The following is a 20,424-nucleotide window of genomic DNA, read 5'->3' on the forward strand; positions in this document are numbered from 1 at the left end:
CTCCCAGGATCCCACTGAGAGGACAGCAGCCATGTTTTAAAGCATATGATACCTCGTCTCTTCCTCTGTTCAGAGAACTGAACCATGAGTGGTCACTGACTTGAGCAAAACAGAAATTGTGGGCTGGCCAGTGACCTACGACAAGTAGCCTGGCATAGAAGGGTAGGCTGGGTCAGGGCCTTTTCCTCTAGGAAGTCCCCTCTCCTTCACTAGATAAGAGAGAGAGCTGTTTTTCTTTCTGTTTCTTTCTCTTTCTTTTGCCTATTAAACTTCTGCTCCTAAACTCAAAAAAAGAAAAAGAAAGAAAGGTAGGCCGGGCCAATCACATGCTGTCTTTGGAAGCTGAGGCCCTGAGGAGGTCAGCCCATGGGAACTGGAGCTGGGAAAAGATTCATTAAGACCTAACAGGAGTTTACAGCATACCCAGTGGCCAGGGCAGGCCGCCTTCCTGGAGAAGCAGAGACTGAGTTGGGAAAGGACACTGTCAGAGGACGCAGAGCCAGTGCAGGTGGAGGGACAGACACCAGAGACAGGATCTGTGCTCAAGGCCAGGTGGAGGCAAAATGGAGTGACCCAACAGGGAGAATCATTTTGCACTGAAGCAAATCCAGGAAAAGTCAATGAGATTTCTTAAAAATTTTAAAATAAAAACATAAAAAAATTTTAAATAGTTAATGTTGCATCCAATAAATAAATATGTTTAGTCTTAAAACTTGCACTACTTTGTTGAACAGTAATGTTTCAGAGAAGATTGCTACTACCATTTGGTTGCTGGAATATTAACATACGGACACATACACAGTACACGCACAGGCCCAGCTTTCCAGCCATTCTGTATGTTTACCAAGAACCCTGTCACAAAACTCATGACCTCAGAATGTATAACACTTGGGGGGCAATCCTACAGCCACCTTGGGCTTGCGAACACTGTTTCACTCGAACTGTCTCAAGTGTGGTTCCGTCTTTCCTACAGCCATGACTAGACAAAGACCTACTATCCTTAATAAAGCATTTAAACATCCCTAAGCCGCTTCTTAGGCTATGAAATCTCTTACTGGATATTTGAACTATAATAGCTATAGGTACCAAAAGCCTTACGATTATACATTGAGCTAGCAATTCTACATGTTCATCCTGACAGAATCATCACAGCGTTTTTGTTTTTTGTTTTGTCTTGTTTTTGAGATGGAGTCTCGCTCTGTTGCCCAGGCTGGAGTGCAGTGGTGCGATCCATAGCATTTTTTTAACGGCAAGGATGGAAACAACCTAAATGTCCAACAGATGGGGCCTGAATAAATAAATTACAGAATAGCCATGCAGTGGAATACTATGCAAGCATTTAAAGGAATGTTCTAGGCCGGGCACAGTGGCTCACACCTGTAATCCCAGCACTTTGGGAGGCTGAGGCAGACAGATCACTTGAGGTCAGGAGTTCAAGACCAGCCCCAACATGGCAAAACCCCATCTCTACTAAAAATACAAAAATTAGCCAGGTGTGGCGGCACATGTCTGTAATCCCAGCTACTCAAGAGGCTGAGGCTGAAGAATCACTTCAACCCAGAAGGTGGAGATTGCAGTAACTGGGGGTTGTGCCACTGCACTACAGCCTGGGCAACAGAGCGAGACTCCATCTCAATAATAATAATAATAAATAAAATAAAGTTCTAGAAACATATGTGCTGACACAAGAGGATCTTCACATTAGAGTGTTACATTAAAGGAGCAAGGTATAAAGTGTTATGAAAATTTTAAGATAGACGTCCCAAATATGTGATTCATTGGGAAGATAAAGCAGGTTACGAAACTGTATAATTATATAATCATACCATCCTGTTTTTTTTAAAAAAAAAATGTACATGAACCTGCATGGCTACATTCTAAATGGATGTACTTTAAAATGTTATCAGTGTAAGCTGTGGGTTGTGGGATTCTAGGTGATTTTATATCCTTATCTCTGTGATTTTTAAGCCCATCATATAATTGTTTTGAATAGATAATACACTTATATGGTTCAAAAATTAAGACAGTATTAATGTTTACCATGACAAGTCTCACCCTCACCCCAACCCTGACTCCCTTCCTCTTTCTATAAATAATGACTTTTAGTGTCTTGTCATCCCAGCGTTTATTTTACTAATTTATTTATTTATTTAATTTTTGAAATGGAGTCTCCCTATGTTGCCCAGGCTGGTCTGGAACCCCTGGCCTCAAGTAATCCTCCCACTTCAGCCTCTTAAAGTGCTGGGATTACAGGTGCACACTACCACACCCAGCCTCTTCCCAATGTTTCTTTATCAAATACAAGCAAATGTAAATAGATATTCTTATTTCTCTGTTTTCTTATGCAAAGAGTTATGCCATGTACACCACTGTGCAACTTGCTTTTTTCACCGTTTGGTAATTTTTTTAAACAAAGGCTTAACAATCCTGATAATGGATTTCTGTGCTCACAGCGTTCTCTCCTCTGCTCACAGGTCCTGTTGCACCATGCAGCAAACTCTGTGAAAAGGGTCTCCATGGAGCTGGGCGGCCTTGCTCCTTTTATAGTATTTGACAGTGCCAACGTGGACCAGGCTGTAGCAGGGGCCCTGGCATCTAAATTTAGGAACACTGGACAGGTGAGTCCTGGAGAGTATTTTAGGATGTGTTTGTGTGTGCATGTGTAAGTGTGTATGTGTGTGTATGTATGTGTGTGCATGTGAGAGTGTGTGTGTGTGCGTGTGTGTGTTACAAAGATCCCACCACCTCTACTGCCTTATATCCCAGAAGAAAACTTCTGGGTTCCTTCCATTATTCATTCTTTATTCATCGACTCAGCAAATATTTAGTATATGCCTTACTTTTTATTACCAGGGATTATACTAGGCTCAGAGGGGCCCCCCCAAAATAAGGTACAGTCCCTGGCTTCAAAGAATTTTCTGAACAGCACATGTCCTTTAGTCAAATTGTTCTCTGTTTTCTTCTTTCCCCTATCCTTTTAATCTGGTTATTTTTGTAGTTTTCTTTCATTGATCTTGTTTCTACTGAACGGATATAATCTCCTCAGACACAGAACAGCCTTGAACAATTGGGGTCTCTGAGGCCAAGGGAAAGAAAGTAAGAAAATGTTGAGGAGGGTGGTGGCTGGAAAAACCTAAAACCCTGCTGCCTGCTATGACCCAGTGGGGCCTCGCTGTCCCGAGACGGAGGGAGCCTCAGAGGTGCCCTCTACAGGCACAGGCCCATGCCAGCAGTGTTTTGGAGGAGTAACCCGGCTGTCCTGGGAGACCAGAGGCCTGAGCTCTTGTCTTCCTAGGAAATCCTGGAATATTTGATCTGTCAGGGACCTTCACAGTTATCAGCTCTACAAACGTTGCATTTTAGAGATGAGGAAATGAAACTCTAGAAAGAAAAAGTGACTTGAGATCAGACGTCTTCGGGCCACAGTGTCAAATATGCTGAGGAGCTGGGACTCTGAGCCAGCGGTCTTGTCTTCCAGTTCTATCCAAGCTGCTGCCAGGATCCTGCCTTCTTAAATATTCTTAAGCATTTCATCTTAAAAGTATCACCAATATGTAATTTTAAATGCATTCTAGAAACAGAGTAAATATCCCTGAAAGGTTATGTTGTGAAAAAACTATGAAATGTGTGATATTCTCTATCAAATAATTTTCATCCTTGCCTTGGCCTTTGGTAATTAAGTTTTTCCCTTCCACATAACCTAAATAAGCTTGGTTTTGTCAGAAATAAGTATATTTTCCTTCGTAAATACAAAATGTCAATATATGTTACTATCAGTTACACTGTAAGGCTACAACTTGGGGACAGATATGGTGGCTCACAACTATAATCCCAGCATTTTGGGAGGCCAAGGCAGGAGGATCACTTGAGCCCAGGAGTTGGAGACCAGCCTGGGCAACAGAGTGAGACTCTGTCTCTACAATTTTTTTTATTTTTATTTTTTGTGACAGAGTCTCACTCTGTTGGCCAGGCTGGAGTGTAGTGGCATGATGTCAGCTCACTGCAACCTCCACCTCCCGGATTCAAGAGATTCTCCTGCCTCAGCCTCCTGAGTAGCTGGGACTACAACTAATTTTTGTATTTTTAGTAGAGACGGGTTTCACTACATTGGCCAGGCTAGTCTCGAACTCCTGACCTTAGGTGATCCACCCACCTCGGCCTCCCAAAGTGCTGGAGTTACAGGCATGAGCCACCATGGCCAGCCAAAAAAAATTAAAAATTAGCTGGGCATGGTGGCGAGTGCCTATAGTCCCACCTACTTGGGAGGCTGAGGTGGAAGGATCACTTGAGCCCTGGAGGTCAAGGCTGCAGTGAACTCACTACTGCACTCCAGCCTGGGCGACAGAGCGAGACCCTGTCTCAGAAAAAGAAAAGACTGTAAGTTGGTGTTGGACCACATTCCTCTTAGCCTCTGCTGATGCTGCAGCATCACAGTCTTTCTTTCCCCACCCCCCAGGGAAACAAAATAAACAAAAGCCATTTGAAAAAAACATGGATTGGGTGGCTTTTTTTTCTTTTCTTTCTTTCTTTTGTGTGTGTGTGTGTGTGTGTGTGTGTGTGTGTACAGGTACTTATTGCCAACTAATCACTGATGCATAGCAGCTGTGTAGCATAGCAGCTGTGGAAGGAATTGGAGGGGAACACGCACTGACTCAGTGCTTTTATCTTTGGGGCCAAGCCCACGTGAGGAGGAAAATGGCAGGTTGAACACATGACAACCACCGAGGGAAGTGTTTTCACAGAGAGGCAGTAGCAGCCACACATTCACTGGTCAGGTCTGCAGCGTCTGACAGACTGTGTGGGTCTGTTTTTGTCTCCTGTCCAGACTTGTGTTTGCTCAAACCGATTCTTGGTGCAAAGGGGCATCCACGATGCCTTTGTAAAAGCATTCGCCGAGGCCATGAAGAAGAACCTGCGCGTAGGTAATGGATTTGAGGAAGGAACTACTCAGGGCCCATTAATTAATGAAAAAGCGGTAGAAAAGGTAAGTATATTGTATTATTTGTGAAAGTAAATTTCATGGTTTCAATATCAAAAGCTTAATCAGCAAAAAACACTGACTGGAGGGGTGGGGATAGATAGAGAGGGGTTAGTTGACAGAATATTACAGCTAGACAGAAGGAATAAGCTCTGGTGTTCTATAGCACTGTAGAGTGACTGTAATTAGCAACAATGTATTGTATATTTTCAAATAGCTATTATTAGATGAGCAGATTTTGAACCTTCCCAGTACAATGAAATGATCGATGTTTGAGGCGATAGATGTGCTAACTACCCTGATTAGAATATAGAGTATGAGAGATCTTCATCTATACATGGAATCGAATGGAATTTTCAACTATGTTTTCATACAAAAACCACAAAGGTTAAAATAATGAAAAAATTAATAATAGCTAAAAAAAATTATGTTAAAAGGCAAAAAAAGAAAGTGAAAACAAAAAAGTTATTTTGGTAAAATGCCCAGCAAGCCTATTTTGTAAACAGTGGAGAAACCTGAGAAAAGTGAAGTCTACCTACCAGTTATATGAATCGGGTTGTTGTCTGGTCATGAGCTGCTATAGCCCTGCCATGGCACCAAGTCCCCATGTGGTCTGTCACTGTAGCTCTTTACTGTCCTCCCTAAATTTTGTTATAGTGATGATAATTCTATCCCTCACTGCCTCAGCAATTAGGATCTTGAGACAAAGTTCATTCATCTTTTTGGAACACCTATGGAATGGAAGACTGGCTTTGTTTTGAGATGGTTTGCATTTCAGCTGTAATCCTGATGTTGTCCTGTTCTTTCTTCTCTTGATGACAAAATCCCTGTCGAGAACAGTCCTTGATGAAAGTATCCCAGCTGGGGGTGCAGAATCACAGATGCCATGTTCAGGATTTAGAGATATTGAAGGGAAACTGCTTTTAGGAAAGATTTGTTTGTTTAAAAAAATGTTATAATCCATACTACTAGCTTCTCTCCTTATTCTACTGTTTTAAAAAAATCCATTTTGGAGTCACAAGAAAGTTTCTTGTAATATCAAACATCCAGTTTTTTGTTTTTTTTTTTTTGAGACGGAGTCTTGCTCTGTTGCCCAGGCTGGAGTACAGTGGTGAGTCTTGACTCACTGCAAGCTCCACCCCACTGGATTCAATCGATTCTCCTGCGTCAGCCTCCCGAGTAGCTGGGATTACAGGCACCCACCACCACGCCTGGCCACTTTTTGTATTTTTAGTAGTGCTGGGGTTTCACATGTTGGCCAGACTGCTCTTGAACTCCTGACCTCAGGTGATCCACCTGCCTCGGCCTCCCAAAGTGCTGGGATTACAGGCGTGAGCCACCATGCCTGCCCAGAAATGGTTTTAATGGAATATTTTAAACCAGGAAGACAGTAGAAGCTGAAGATTGTGTGTGGGAAAGAAGGGAGGAGAGGTAGTCAGAGGGAGACGCACAGTGGAGGCACAGCCAGCCGCTGGGTGCAGCTGAAGAACAGGAAGCAAGTGAGAGCCAAGTCAGTACTCATCATGGGAAGCACAGCCCCACCACTGTTCCTCAACCTCCTCAGAGCCTGAGAGCCAAGCCCTGACTCCATGGCTGCCTCCACCCCGTGGGCAGTCAACTCAGCTGAACCCACATCCATTGCCTTGGGAAACCCAGGGAAGCATCGAGGTTTGACAGAGCTCTGATAAATTTCTAGTTACTGTCTTGGGATTACTCTAGATAAAGAAAATACATTAAAATTTACATTGGAACGACCTGCATTTTAGAGGTGACTTTGGACCTTGGGGACAAGCCAAGGGTATTCACTTGTCTAGTGAAGGCAATTTGGGTCTAGGCCAGCTGTGGTTCAAGTCCTAAAGTGGTGGTCCTTAACTCACACTGTGCCTTTATCGACTACAGTTGCCTGGGACCCATCCAAGAAGACTAGGTGTTAATTTATGTGTAGTTGGCCTAGGCACTGGCATTTTCTAAGTGCCCCAGGATGATGCTAGTTTGCAGCCAGGCTGGGAAACCACTCTGTCTTGTTTTCCCCAAAGGGAAGACGCAGACATTGTCCTCCAGATGGTGCTGTATGCCAGGACTTCAAACAAGCAAACAGCGAGATTTCTTTTTTGCTGGAGAGAAATTTGGTGGAAACCACCTTGTTTAAAAACACTTCATTGTGTTGGCTCTAGTGTACATACTGTCATAGAGTGGGTTCTAGGAAAAAAACACTGCACCTCACATTAATATGACAAGAAAAGGGCAAAGCAGATTACATGTGGCAATCAAGGGGATATTTTTGTTAAGTAGAATTATTTTTAAAATATAAAATTCATAGAAAGTAAGCCATCCTAGCCAACGGAGATTAGTTGCAGGTGATGCACTATGAGAGCACTGCGGGGGGTAGGGGGGCGGGGGAGCATGGATTTTAAAAGAGTGAGTCTCAAAGACAGAATGCATTCACACCTATGTTTACCTTCCTGAAACCCTATAGAAAATTCAGCTGAGGGCCGGGTGCGATGGCTCACACCTATAATCCCAGCATTTGGGAAGCTGAGGCAGGTGGGTCACTTGAGGTCAGGAGTTTGAGACCAGCCTGACCAACATAGTGAAACCCCATCTCTAAAAAAAAAAAAGGAAGAAAGAAAATAGAAAAATTAGCCAGGCATGGTGTGGCAAGCACCTGTAGTCCCAGCTACTCAGGAGGCGGAGGCCAGAGAATCTCTTGAACCCACAAGGCAGAGGTTGCAGTGAGCTGAGATCACACCAGTGCACCCCAGCCTGAGTAACAAAGCAAGACTCCGTCTCAAAAACAAAAGCAAAACAAAATTCAGGTGAAAATGGAAGGGAAAACAACTCCAGTGAACCAAAGGTTGTAATGAACTTCTGGAACTCGGAAGGGATTGTGTTAATAGAGGTCAAAATAGATGGGTCTACCCAGGGGAACCCTGCAGAGGAAATTGGTGCCGTTTTAAATGACAGAGCCTTTCTAGAATTGGTAGCTATACAAAGTAGGAATAGGACGGGGGAGGAGATGAAGCTGGTTGATTCTACGTTTGCACAATTTTCTGGGTCGTTCCCACCATTCCTTCTCACCACTACCACCATCAAGACACAAAAGACAGCAGAGGCATTTGTTCTGGGCAGGACAGTTTTTCTGAAGAAATATAGTAGGTATCTAGGCAGACTACAGCTTCAAGAGCGAGGCTAGGTACATCAGGGTAGGGCTCTCCCAACTTTGTCTTTTGGGGAAGGGAGCTGCCCTTATGTGAAGCCTGCAAGTTAGAATAAACCCAAGCTTAAAACAGCAAAGACCACTCATGCCACACATCCCGAAATTGATCAACCCAGTCCTTGTGTGTGTGTGTCCCCCAAACACACTGCTGGAGCTGAGAAGGAGCCAACCAGGTTAGTTTCGACAACTCAGTCCTTCATTCAGAAAGATGAACAACCAAGGATCATGATGGGAAAACCACCAGCACGTAAGAGGAAAGGTCAGGAAGAACAAACAGAACAGTCCCTGAAGGAAGCAGATAAATTAGGGAACTGGAAAGAAATTTTCTAAAAATCTCATAGTGTCCTGCAAGAGTTTTGGGAAGATAGTACATCTGTAAACTGTTAATAAGAAGTATGTTCTAGGCTTAAAGTATAATAATTAAAAAAAGAAGTATGTTCTAGGAAGTGAAGCAATGAAAACAGTCTGTAGAAATTAGACACACGACTGTCACAAGATTCGGTAGCTAAAGTAGACGATAAAATTTAGGAGATCATATGGAGTTTAAAGCAAACTATAGAGAGCCAAAAAACATAACAGAAATGCCAAGAAAAATCAGAACTAATCTGAACTCCTATTAATACCTGTCCAGCAGTAGGAGTTCTAGAGTGAAATAATTGGGAAAATGGAGGAAGTGACATTACCAAGTAAATAATAGATGGAAACTTCTCAGAGTTAGGGGAAAATAATTATTCTGCAGATTGAAAGATTTCACTGATTACCAAGTAGGATGAATGAAAAGGGAAAAAGTGTATATATATATGTGTATATATATATATTTATATACGTATATACATATATATATGTATAGTATTGCTAAAATTTTAGAATATCAGAGCATAGAAGATCCTAGGAGATTTCAGAGAGGAAAAAGCTGTCAAGAAGAAAAAGGGTGAGAACCATTTTTGGCTCAAACTCCCTCAACAACACTAGAAGTAGAGAAGTGCACTCAAAGTTCTGAAAGTTACTTTGTATCAGAATTCTGTACTCAAGCAAATTATCAATCAGGTGGAGTACAAAACACCAGAAACTTGGTGTATGAAAATTCAGAAACTAGACCACATCCAGTGCATCTTTTTTAAAACAACTATTTGGCCAGGCCTCGTGGCTCACTTACAGTCCTTGTGTGTGTATGTGTGTGTGTGTGTGTGTGTGCGTGTGTGTGTGTCCCCCAAACACACTGCCGGAGCTGAGAAGGAGCCAACCAGTTTAGTTTTGACAACTCAGTCATTCATTCAGAAAGATGAACAACCAAGGATCATGGGTTGATCATTGGGAGGCCAAGGCGGGTGAATCACGAGGTCAGGAGTTCGAGACCAGCCTGGCCAAGATGATGAAACCCTGTCTCTTCTAAAAATACAAAAATTAGCCAGGTGCAGTGGCAGGTGCCTATAATCCTAGCTGCTTGGGAGGCTGAGGCAGGAGAATCGCTTGAACCTGGGAGACGGAGGTTGCAGTGAGCCGAGATCACACCACTGCACTCCAGCCTGGGCGACAGAGCGAGACTCCGTCTCAAAATAAATAAATAAATAAATAAATAAATAAATAAATAAATAAATAAATATCAGGAGTTCGAGACCAGCCTGGCCAAAATGATGAAACCCTGTCTCTTCTAAAAATACAAAAATTAGCCAGGCGCAGTGGCAGGTGCCTATAATCCTAGCTGCTCGGGAGGCTGAGGCAGGAGAATCGCTTGCACCTGGGAGACGGAGGTGGCAGTGAGCCGAGATCACACCACTGCACTCCAGCCTGGGCGACAGAGTGAGACTCCGTCTCAAAATAAATAAATAAATAAATAAATAGATAGATAGATAGATAAATAAATAGATAAAATAAATAACTACTTGAGGAGAATGTGTGTGTCAGAAAGCAACAAAAACTCAGTTCAGGAAATAGGACAACATGGGATCCAAGAAGCTGGAAATAACCGCAGAACGCAATGAAAGCAAATCTCAGCAAACCGCTGGGCCTCAGGCCTAGAAAGAAGCAAATATATATTAGACCATTCAACAAATAGGAAGATCAAACAGCTAGAAGATATCAAAGACCGTGGAAGAAGGTGGCACTCTTGCTTCTGAATCTCTGCAAATGTGGTTCGTTCTACAAAAGGAAACCAGCATGCTTTATTATTAACCTACTTTTTTTAAAAAAGAAAAAAAAATGGAAGTAGTTATAGTTTTCTGCAGTTTAAACATTCTAAAAGATTGTATCATGTGGAAAGCTGTTTTTTTTCCTCATCACACAGGTGGAGAAACAGGTGAATGATGCCGTTTCTAAAGGTGCCACCATTGTGACAGGCGGAAAACGACACCAACTTGGAAAAAATTTCTTTGAGCCTACCCTGCTGTGCAATGTCACCCAGGACATGCTGTGCACTCATGAAGAGACTTTTGGGCCTCTGGCACCAGTTATCAAGTAAGATCCTCCAGCCAGCGGGGAGATGGGAGGAAGAATAGAAGAGAACATAGGAAACCCTGAAAGAGATTCCTGGGCTGCTTTGAGGTCTGGCCAGGAGGCAGACAGTTGTGTTGCGTCCATTGAAGAGCAGAGTGCAATTTATGGGTTTTTTTAAAAATCATAACTTATTTGGACCACAAAATTTATCAAATTCTATTTTTTTTTTTTTTTCTTTTTGAGATAGAGTTTCGCTCTGTTGCCCAGGCTGCAGTGCAATGGTGCGATCTTGGCTCACTGCAACCTCTGCCTCCTTGGTTCAAGCAATTCTCCTGCCTCAGCCTCCAGAGTAGCTAGACTACTCTGGCGCCCACCACCATACCAGGCTAATTTTTTGTATTTTTAGTAGAGACGGGGTTTCACCATGTTGGCCAGGCTGGTCTCGAACTCCTGACCTCAGGTAGTCTTCCTGCTTTGGCCTTCCAAAGTGCTGGGATTATGGGCGTGAGCCACCGTGCCTGGCCTCAATTTCTTTAATTTACTTTTTCTTACTTTCTGCTGATGAACTCTCTCTCTTTTTTTTTTTTGTTTTGTTTTTTTTTGAGATGGAGTCTTGCTCTGTCACCCAGGCTAGAGTGCAATGGCATGATCTCAGCGATTCTCGTGCTTCAGCCTTCCGAGTAGCTGGGACTACAGGCATGTGCACCATGCCTGGCTAATTTTTTGTAATCTAGTAGAGATGTGGTTTCACCATGTTGGCCAGGCTGTTCTTGAACTCCTGACCTCAAGTGATCTGCCCACCTCTGCCTCCCAGAGTGCTGGGATCACAGGCATGAACCACCGTGCTCAGACCTGAACTCATTTTCCTTCTTAATGTATTATACCCCAAAGGATTCTTTCACTGGCCCCCATAGGAAATGAACTTTCTGTGTCCTTTTGTGGTCTTTCATCTCCCATTCACAAGTAGATAATAATTTACCTGGATAAAATTTTAGGTTCAACCCTTTGGAGATACTACTCCTTTATCCACTTCTTTTTTCTTTTTCTTTTTTTTTTTTTTTTCTGTCACCCAGGCTGGAGTGCAGTGGCGCGATCTCGGCTCACTGCAACCTCCACCTCCTGGGTTCAAGCGATTCTCTTGCCTCAGGCTCCCGAGTAGCTGGGACTACAGGCATGTGCCACCACACCTGGCTAATTTTTATACTTTTAGTAGAGACAGGGTTTCACCATGTTGGCCAGGCTGGCCTCAAACTCCTTACCTCAAGTGATCCAACTGCCTCAGCCTCCCAAAGTGCTGGGATTACAGATGTGAGTCACCACGCCCAGCTCTTTATCTACTTTTATCCAGGGTTATTGCCAAGAAATCTGATTCTTGCTTCTTTGAAAGGGATCTATTTTTTCTCTTTGGAAACATTTAGAATTTCTCTTGATCTTTGACGTTCTTAAATTTTACTATCTGATATGGCACACAGTGAGGTTTTTCAATTGAGGTCCTAATATCTTTAATACGGTTTTTTTGTTTGGTTTGGGTTTTTTTTTTTTCTTTTTTTCTTTTCTTTTTTTTTTTTTTTGATGGAGTCTCGCTCTGTCACCCAAGCTGGAGTGCAGTGGTGCGATCTCAGCTCAGTGTAACCTCTGTCTCTTGGCTTCAAGCGATTCTCCTGACTCAGCCTCCTGAGTAGCTGGGATTACAAGAGCTGCTAATTTTTGTATTTTTAGTAAAGACAGGGTTTCACCATGTTGACCAGGATGGTCTTGAACTCCTGACCTCAGGTGATCCACCCGCCTCAGCATCCCAAAGGGCTGAGATTACAGGCGTGAGCCACCATGCCCAACTTACTAATATCTAACAGGTTTGTTTAGTCCTGGAAAATTTTTTGTCATTATTTCTCCAGATATTCTTCTTCCTTTCATTTATCTTTTTCTAGCCTTCCAAGTAGTCTATTATTGCGATACTTCTACTTCTATGCCCTACTTCTCTTATCTCTTCATTCCATCTCTTCATTCCTGATTCATTCCTGATGCCTTCTGCGAGTCCCTCCCTTCATCTGCCAGCATATTAATGCATTCTTCAGATATACTCATTCCAGCTTCCATCCCACCCACCAAGATCTTTATCTCAACAATTGTTTTTTCCATCCCTGATCTCTCCAGTGGGTTCTTCTCCATAACTGATTCTTCCTGCTTCATTATTCTCCCCTACTTTGCTGTGGCTATTTGTCCTTTTTAAAAAAAACATTTTTATTCTCTTCCACCATTTCTGTCTCCTGTTTTATTCTCTTCCACCATTTCTGTCTGCTGTTTTATCTTTCTTAGTCTTGGAGCTCCTCAGATGTCTTGTAATTTTCCTTGTGAGCTCATCTTTAACCCCTTGCACTGTTGGCAGCCTTGGCTTGTAATACCTCCTGTGGGCTGTGGTAAAAAGCTTAGGCCTTGCTTCGTGCTCCTTCTCATACATTTGGAGGGCAAAGGGTTGAGCCTCGCTGGGGGCGCCTCTAGTGTTAAAATTCAGTCTCAGCGCCACTCCCTACCTCAAGTATCCTTTCCCCTGGGGTATTTTGCAATTCCCTCTATTGGAATACGTTGAGGAGAAGAGGCTGCTGGTGTTGCCGCTGCCTACACTTGTTTCCCACGGCTGGTGTACCTGCTGGGCACGAGCACTGGCTCACTGCCCCAAGCCAGCCCTGCTGCTTTTCTACCTGTAGCGATGTCGCATTGATCCAGGGACCCAGGTTTGTAGGCAGGATCACCTGGAACTCACAGGCGTGGTGGGAGATGTGCAGCCCTGTCCTTGCCCTGCCCACTCCTGCATGGGTGGTCTCGAGCTCACTCTCACTGGAGGCCATCATTCTCCCCCAGGATCCAGCCAATTTATTGGCCTCCAGAAATGTCTTGCATTTTTGGTGCTAGTTGCCGATTGAGGTTTTGTTGCTGTTGTTGTTGTGTTAGTTTTGACTATGATTCTCTTTCTCTCTCCTCTGGCATGTCCAGCATTGGATTCACAGAGATAGCTGGCAGCTGGTGCTGTCTGTACCATCTTATGCAGGATCAGAAATCTTTCTTATTATGTACTTCACTGGCCTTGTTACATCTTGCTTATGAAGTTTATTTTTATTCCACTATTGGGGAAATGGACCCTTGAAGAACATTCATCTTCTTTGTTTTAATAAAAACTTCTTACATAAAATGTGAACTGGACATTTTCACAGGAAACCAAAGGAAGGCATTGGTTGAGAATGCAGGCTTTGCAGTTGACTATGATGTAGCTCTAGACTTTGCTACTTCATAACTGTGTACCCTTGGACAAATGGACTCTTCGGAGCTGGCTCTGCCCAGTCCCCCTTTGCAAGCCCTGCAGAGAGACAGCTGGTTCCAACTGCTGATAGATCTCTGAATTTAGAAATTGGGGTGCTTAGAATTTTTTGCCTCAGTTACAATTCTGGAACAACAGAAAAATACCACTGACATCTTATTCCTGAAATAAAATTTTAAAGCTAGAAGAGATGGCCTGGGCTTTGGTGCATTCCTTCATTTCAGAGAGGAGGAGACTCCAAGCATCATGCCATTGTTAAGCAGTGGCGGAGGACACGTTAGGACCTGGCCCCAACCCCTTCTGAACGTTTTCTTTCTGCTACATCAGGCTTGCCTCTAAAGTAGTTGTTATGATTGTTATATATTCCCAGTGGGTACCAAGAATAGTAATCCTTTTTTTTTTAAGGGATTTTGTTTGATGTTCTGGATATGCCACAGTTCCCTACATGTTGGTCTGCATTTTTCTTGTTCTCTTAGGAGAGATGAAGCCAGTATTGATTTGAGCATGCTAGCTTTGATCGCTGAGTTATATCGGGGAATGGTGCTGCTTTCTTCTGCAATCTGCTCTTGGATCTCTTTGCAAAGCTCTGATTTACTCCTTGTGATTATTTGGGAAAAAAATCAGAAGAAAAGAAAACTGGTTTCCTTTCCTCTCCCCCTTACATTTTTTATGACCTATCTTAACTTTCGCAGGTTCGATACAGAGGAGGAGGCTATAGCAATCGCTAACGCAGCTGACGTTGGGTTAGCAGGTAGGTGTTTGTCCTTGTTCAATACCGGTCATAATCATTTTTCTCCAGCTCATGCCAGATTTACCTTTTAAACATCACCCTGGGTTTTGAGACAGAAACTTCAATGAGGTATGTGTTTTGTTGCTTTCCAAGTGGTGGAATGGATTTGGATTTGTGCAAGTATGTGTACTTTTGCTTTGTCCCCATGATACACATTTGGGAGCTCTCTAATTACAGCTGTGGGGAGAAGAGAAGGTGCACGTTATTCTACTTTTCTAGGTGGAGAACTGCACACATCTCAAAGTCCCACGTTCTCAGAGGCTTAATCCCCAGAAATTCCAAATGCTTTTTCTTCCCTTTTGCATGGCTCCTGTAAGCCTGAACAGAAGAGGAAGGGCATCAGCAAGGAGCGTCAGGGACAATGAAAGGAGTGAAGATGGTGTGTGCAGAGGTGCCTCTCTGATGGCTGCCATTCCTTTAGTTTGGAGGTGGGCCAGGTGGCCACTGCATGTACTCTATAACCCTGAGAAAATTATGTAATAGCATCCACAGCAAATGAAGTACTGCAGAAGATACAAAGACATACAAGATACCACTATAGCTCTATAGAAGCTTCCCCTCTAGCTGTGAGAGAACTATTTATACCAAGACGAATGATAAGCATGCTATGAGGTCCCTTAGAGTTATCATAAAGCTGGAGTAAGATGTGCGCACAAGGACTTTTATAACACTGAGTTCAACATTTGTCTCTTCCTTCTCGATGGGGTGATAGTAGAGGAAGACGTACCCTGAACTAGGTCATAAACGATGGGCAGAATTCTGGTTGTGCAGAAACTGGAGAAGAGAGATTCTGGGCAGAGGGCACCAAGAGAGTTCAGAAGCAAAGTAAGAAAGGGTGAGGAGAATTTGGCTGACAGGTTTGGAGAGGATGGTGGGTGATTGGAGTAATGGAAGGTGAAGCCAGAAATGTTGATTGAAACTACTTGGGGGGAAGAGGGTGTTGAATACCCACTAAGGAATTTAACCTTATTTTATAATCAGGAGTCATTGAAAGGCTTGGGCAAAAATGTCATGTGGAAATCTAACAGGTGTGCAGGGTGGATTGAATAGCAGAAAACAGGAAGAGGGTCTCAATAGGAGATAGTGAGAGTAGAATTGAAGCAAGAGGTAACTTTCAAAGGTTTTGAGATGAAAAAGTGGACAAGACCAACCTGGGACTTTATCTGGAAGCAGGGAAGACTCCAGGCCCAAGTGACTGGACAAAAAGTCATCAATGGTGCCCTCATCTTTAGACATGACGTCTTTAATGACTCTTCTAAATGCCATATATGTCCTGTTATCCCTATGACAGGTTATTTCTACTCTCAAGACCCAGCCCAGATCTGGAGAGTGGCAGAGCAGCTGGAAGTGGGCATGGTTGGCGTCAATGAAGGATTGATTTCCTCCGTGGAGTGCCCTTTTGGTGGAGTGAAACAGTCGGGCCTTGGGCGAGAGGGGTCCAAGTATGGCATTGATGAGTATCTGGAACTCAAGTATGTGTGTTACGGGGGCTTGTAGGATTCCTTGGTTCTTTAAAAAAAATTGAAAAGGAGACTTACCTACATATATAGGTACATGCCATCCATTATTTTCAATAAACTAATAGGTTTTCAGAATTATGAATTTTTCAGAACTCATCCAGTCCTTGTAATCGTAAACAGATGCAAATCCTACCCCTGCCCTTAATGTAACTAGGGACCAATATGTGCCACATGCCTGTGGCTGCAGACTCCCAGAGAACCAGCACTGGGTTTACAGAATGAGGCCCTGGCTCCCCACCACAGCCCCGGCTGCCTCAGAGCAGGCACAGCACGAGGCAGGCCCAGCCCCTTGGGCTGTCACAAAGGCTTGATCACTGCCTGGGCAGTGGCACAACCATCCCCCATGTTGCTACAGAACGTGGGCCCAGAGCACCTTGAAGGAGACCCTTGACTGTGACTGGCGGGCAGGTGAGGGGCACAGCACCCCTCCCCAGCATCTGCCAGCTCAGCACAGAAGACACCGAATGTGCATCTGGAGGCGTTGCGGCAGAGGTTTGAGTGAATCCTCTTTCAAAGACAATAAATAGCACAGAATTGTCCGTGCTTCTGTGAGGCATGAAGGAGCACCTCTCCCTATTCCTGAACCATTTTTTAATTGATGCCTTTATTGTCCTAAATTTACCTCTTAAAGAATTCTATTTTCATTTCTGTCCTGTTTGCCACTTCATTTCGTTTCCTTGAGGAAATGAGCTGAAGTGTAAAGCAAAGAATAGCAGAAGCAGCTTGGTAGGATGGAAGGCATGCAGTGGCATGGCCTGGCTCCTTCCCCAAGTGGCCTTGTTGCCTTGTTGCCTTGGGCATGTGTTCAGCACCTCCCATCCTGCTCATACAGTGGAGATTCCATACAGGCCTTACTTAGCTCCTTGTGATACTGTGAGCCAGAGAGAAAGTAAAAGCACTTCACAAAAAAATGAAAATTATAAGGATGTACAAGAGCCATTGTTACGAGCAGCACCGGCCAGCCCTTCCTTGCCTACCGTCAATGGCTTTGCCAAGATGGGAGGAGGCCAGTGCCCACTTGCCCACCGACCTGAGCCTGAGTAAGTGGCTGTCACCTGCAGCCTGTTCTTTCTGTCCTGGTGTGGTGCTGCTCCCACACCTCCAAAAGAGCAAAAGTACTTTCACCACAGTCAACCCAAAAGGGAAAGGATTTCTGTAATTGCCAACCCACTTTGTAGAAGAGGCATGAGCCCTTGAATTTCAGGCACCTTTTATCTAATAAGTTTTTACAGCTCATCATTCAAATAACACACAAAAAACAAAAGCCCCTATGACTGGCGTTGCCTCTCACTTGGAAAGAAAGACTCCATAATCTTAAACAAACAGATGCAAATCCAGTTAGGCGGCCAAGTAGGTGGAGACCAAGCGCCTTCCTTTCCCCATCTCTCTCTGTGTAGACCCCACTTACATCTTGTAGTTATTCTGGGTTGTGGAAGGAAAATGTGAATGAAAGTAGTGCTAGATGCAATTACTCCTGAACCCCACCTAGGATTTAACATCCCTCATTGAGCCACTGGGAAGCTCTGGTTGAGTAACTAAAGATCTGGCAAGTCCCTGGGCACACAGGGAGCTGCCTAGCATCTGGCCTGGGGTGTACTAGCCACATTCCCAAGGTCCCAAGGAGAAGGAAGAGCTGAAATTCATCTCCCAGTGACACTGCCCTGGCCCTGTCAAGAATCACATACTCAGCATTTTGACAGTTAATGTCTGCTCTTTATTTGTATAGTTTTTAGGTGGTTTTATGTAACATTTTAATTACTTATGATTTAGATGAATCCATCCTTTTTCTATTAAGAATACAAATGCTGGGCTGGGCACAGTGGCTCATGCCTGTAATCCCAACACTTTGGGAGGCCAAGGCGGGCAGATCACGACGTCAGGAGATCGAGACCATCCTAGCTAACACGGTGAAACCCCGTCTCTACTAAAAATACAAAAAAAAAAATTAGCCAGATGTGGTGGCGGGCGCCTGTAGTCCCAGCTACTCTGGAGGCTGAGGCAGGAGAATGGCGTGAACCTGGGGGGCGGAGCTTGCAGTGAGCAGAGATCGCACCACTGCACTCCAGCCTGGGCGACAGAGCGAGACTGCGTCTCAAAAAAAGAATACAAATGCTCCAACATTATTTTTTATAACTCTGGATTACCGATGCTGAGATGTGTGCAGGAATACTTCCAAATAAATTTTTAACATTGTAGGCCAGTAGATCTTTGGCTGGGTGGCAAATTTTGAGTCTTCTTGCATTTTGGCTCATGGGTTCATAAATTGAGGCCAGAGACTCATTGTATATCCTCGATCAATTTTCTAATTAAAGGAAATAGCTTATTGTTTAGTCAAATGGCCCTTGGTTGTGGGAAGAAAGAGAAGTATTTTTAACTGAACATTTTTGTTGTTTTTTAAATAAAGTAGCCATATGTAATGGGATTTTAAAAATATATACATTTTACAACATGGACTAGAAAAGGACCATTAGATCAGGGGTTGGCAAACTATGGCCCACGAACCAAACCTGACCCGCCACCTGTTTTTATACAACCCGTGAGCTAAGAATGGTTTATGTGTTTTCAAATGATTGGGCAGAAAATCAAAAGAAGAACAATATTTCATGACACCTGAAAAGCCTATGAAATTCAGATTTCAGTGTCCATACACAAAATGTTATTAGAGCATAGCCACACCCATTCATTTATGATATTGTCTGGGACTGCTTTCTTGGCAGAGTTGAATAGTTGGGATGGGGACAGTATAGCCTGCAAAGCCCCAAAGATTTACTGCTTGTCTCCTTAAAGAAAAAGTTTGCCAGCTCCTGATCTAGACCAAGAGGGAGATATTGACCTTACTTGCATTTATCCGGCATTATTTCAACACCTCCTGTGAAGAAAGTACTTTTCTGGCATAGCTACCATGAGTTCTCAGCAGGAACTTCCCAGTGCTGATAATGTAGATGAAATTAGCCATGTAACAAGAGTCTGTTGGCCTTGAAAAAACAGTTCTCCTTGAACTTCCTCCAGCTATGCAGGGATTGTCATTAAAGAGCTGATCTGCATCTGTTTATCCATTTTAGTAGCTTTTAAATATGATTTTATGTGAAGTGCCGTTTCTTTATTCTACTAAAGAGACACAGCAGAATAAAGATCAGAAGCAAATGCAGGAAAATCTGTTTTATTGTTAACTTCAATTATGAACTTGAAATTGTGCCACATGACTTTTTCCTCTAAAAACTGGATCCTAGTGTTTTAATTACCTATGTGCAGCTATTTTAAATAGCATTTTACTTGAATAATATGTATGTTGTCATTATTTCATGCTATACTTTGTGGGATAAAACTTGGGAATGAGTGTGGTAAGAAATTTATAAAGTTTTGCTTTTAAAGCGTGGACATAACTCATTTTTCTAGTTTTTGACAATTATGTCTTTTAATGTCTAGTCTGCAGAGAGAGCTGTGTATGTGATTAATAAATGTGGAATTAACGAAATTTCCTCTCCCTGTATTAAGGTGTCTGGTTGTGCTTTTTCCCCCCCTGCTCGGTGATCTTTTGAGTTTTTATTGGATGATATTAGACCAGTTCGAATTTGTGTAAATAGCATTCCCTCCCCAGAGAGCTGTATTCAGTGAGTGCCTTGGGGAAGAAGCCAGCATGTGAAATAATGTACCCTAAAACCCAGAGAAGGGCCTGTCCATGGTGTGCGCTCATAGAATGTTTGCTAAGCTGAACTGAGAATTTACCTGGTTTGCGGGGCGGGGGTGGTCACAGAAAGGGGTATAGGCCAGCCGTCACAGATGGGCCTATCTCTCTCTCCTATACGCCCCACTGTTATGACTTCCTGGGCTCAAATAAGCCTCTCACCTCTGCCTCCTGAGTAGCTGGGACCACAGGCACCTGCCACCAAACCCAGTTAATTTTTCCTTCATTTTTTGAACAGTCAGGGTCTCACTATGTTGCTCAGACTGGTCTCAAACTCCTGGGTACAAGCCACCCTCCCACCTCAGCCTCCCAACGTGCTGGGATTATGGGAGTGCACCATTGTAGCCAGCCCTCACCATAATTTAGAACACAGACAACACCCATGCTCAGTGGTTTAGTGGACATTTTTGCAAATGTTGTCTCACATTATACAATCACGTATTGCTCAACAACAGAGATATATTCTGAGAAATGCGTCATTAGGTGAT

At 43.4% G+C, this 20,424-nt stretch overlaps 1 protein-coding gene across 2 annotated transcripts in view; it reads left to right on the forward strand.

The window, feature by feature from the left end:
• The window catches only part of ALDH5A1 (aldehyde dehydrogenase 5 family member A1), a 43,832-nt gene extending 24,091 nt beyond the window's left edge, over positions 1-19,741 (forward strand). For both annotated transcript variants that reach the window (XM_032140725.2, XM_032140726.2), the window contains 5 exons: positions 2,475-2,618; positions 4,826-4,984; positions 10,480-10,649; positions 14,634-14,692; positions 16,023-19,741. In XM_032140725.2, the coding sequence (XP_031996616.1) occupies positions 2,475-2,618; positions 4,826-4,984; positions 10,480-10,649; positions 14,634-14,692; positions 16,023-16,228 (738 nt within the window). In that variant the 3' untranslated portion in view covers positions 16,229-19,741. The remainder of the gene's footprint in view (positions 1-2,474; positions 2,619-4,825; positions 4,985-10,479; positions 10,650-14,633; positions 14,693-16,022) is intronic.
• The last annotated feature ends 683 nt before the right edge of the window (positions 19,742-20,424 follow it).

The sequence above is a fragment of the Hylobates moloch genome, unplaced genomic scaffold (genome assembly GCF_009828535.3).
Source record: "Hylobates moloch isolate HMO894 unplaced genomic scaffold, HMol_V3 SCAFFOLD_20, whole genome shotgun sequence".
In the NCBI taxonomy this organism is placed as follows: domain Eukaryota; kingdom Metazoa; phylum Chordata; class Mammalia; order Primates; family Hylobatidae; genus Hylobates; species Hylobates moloch.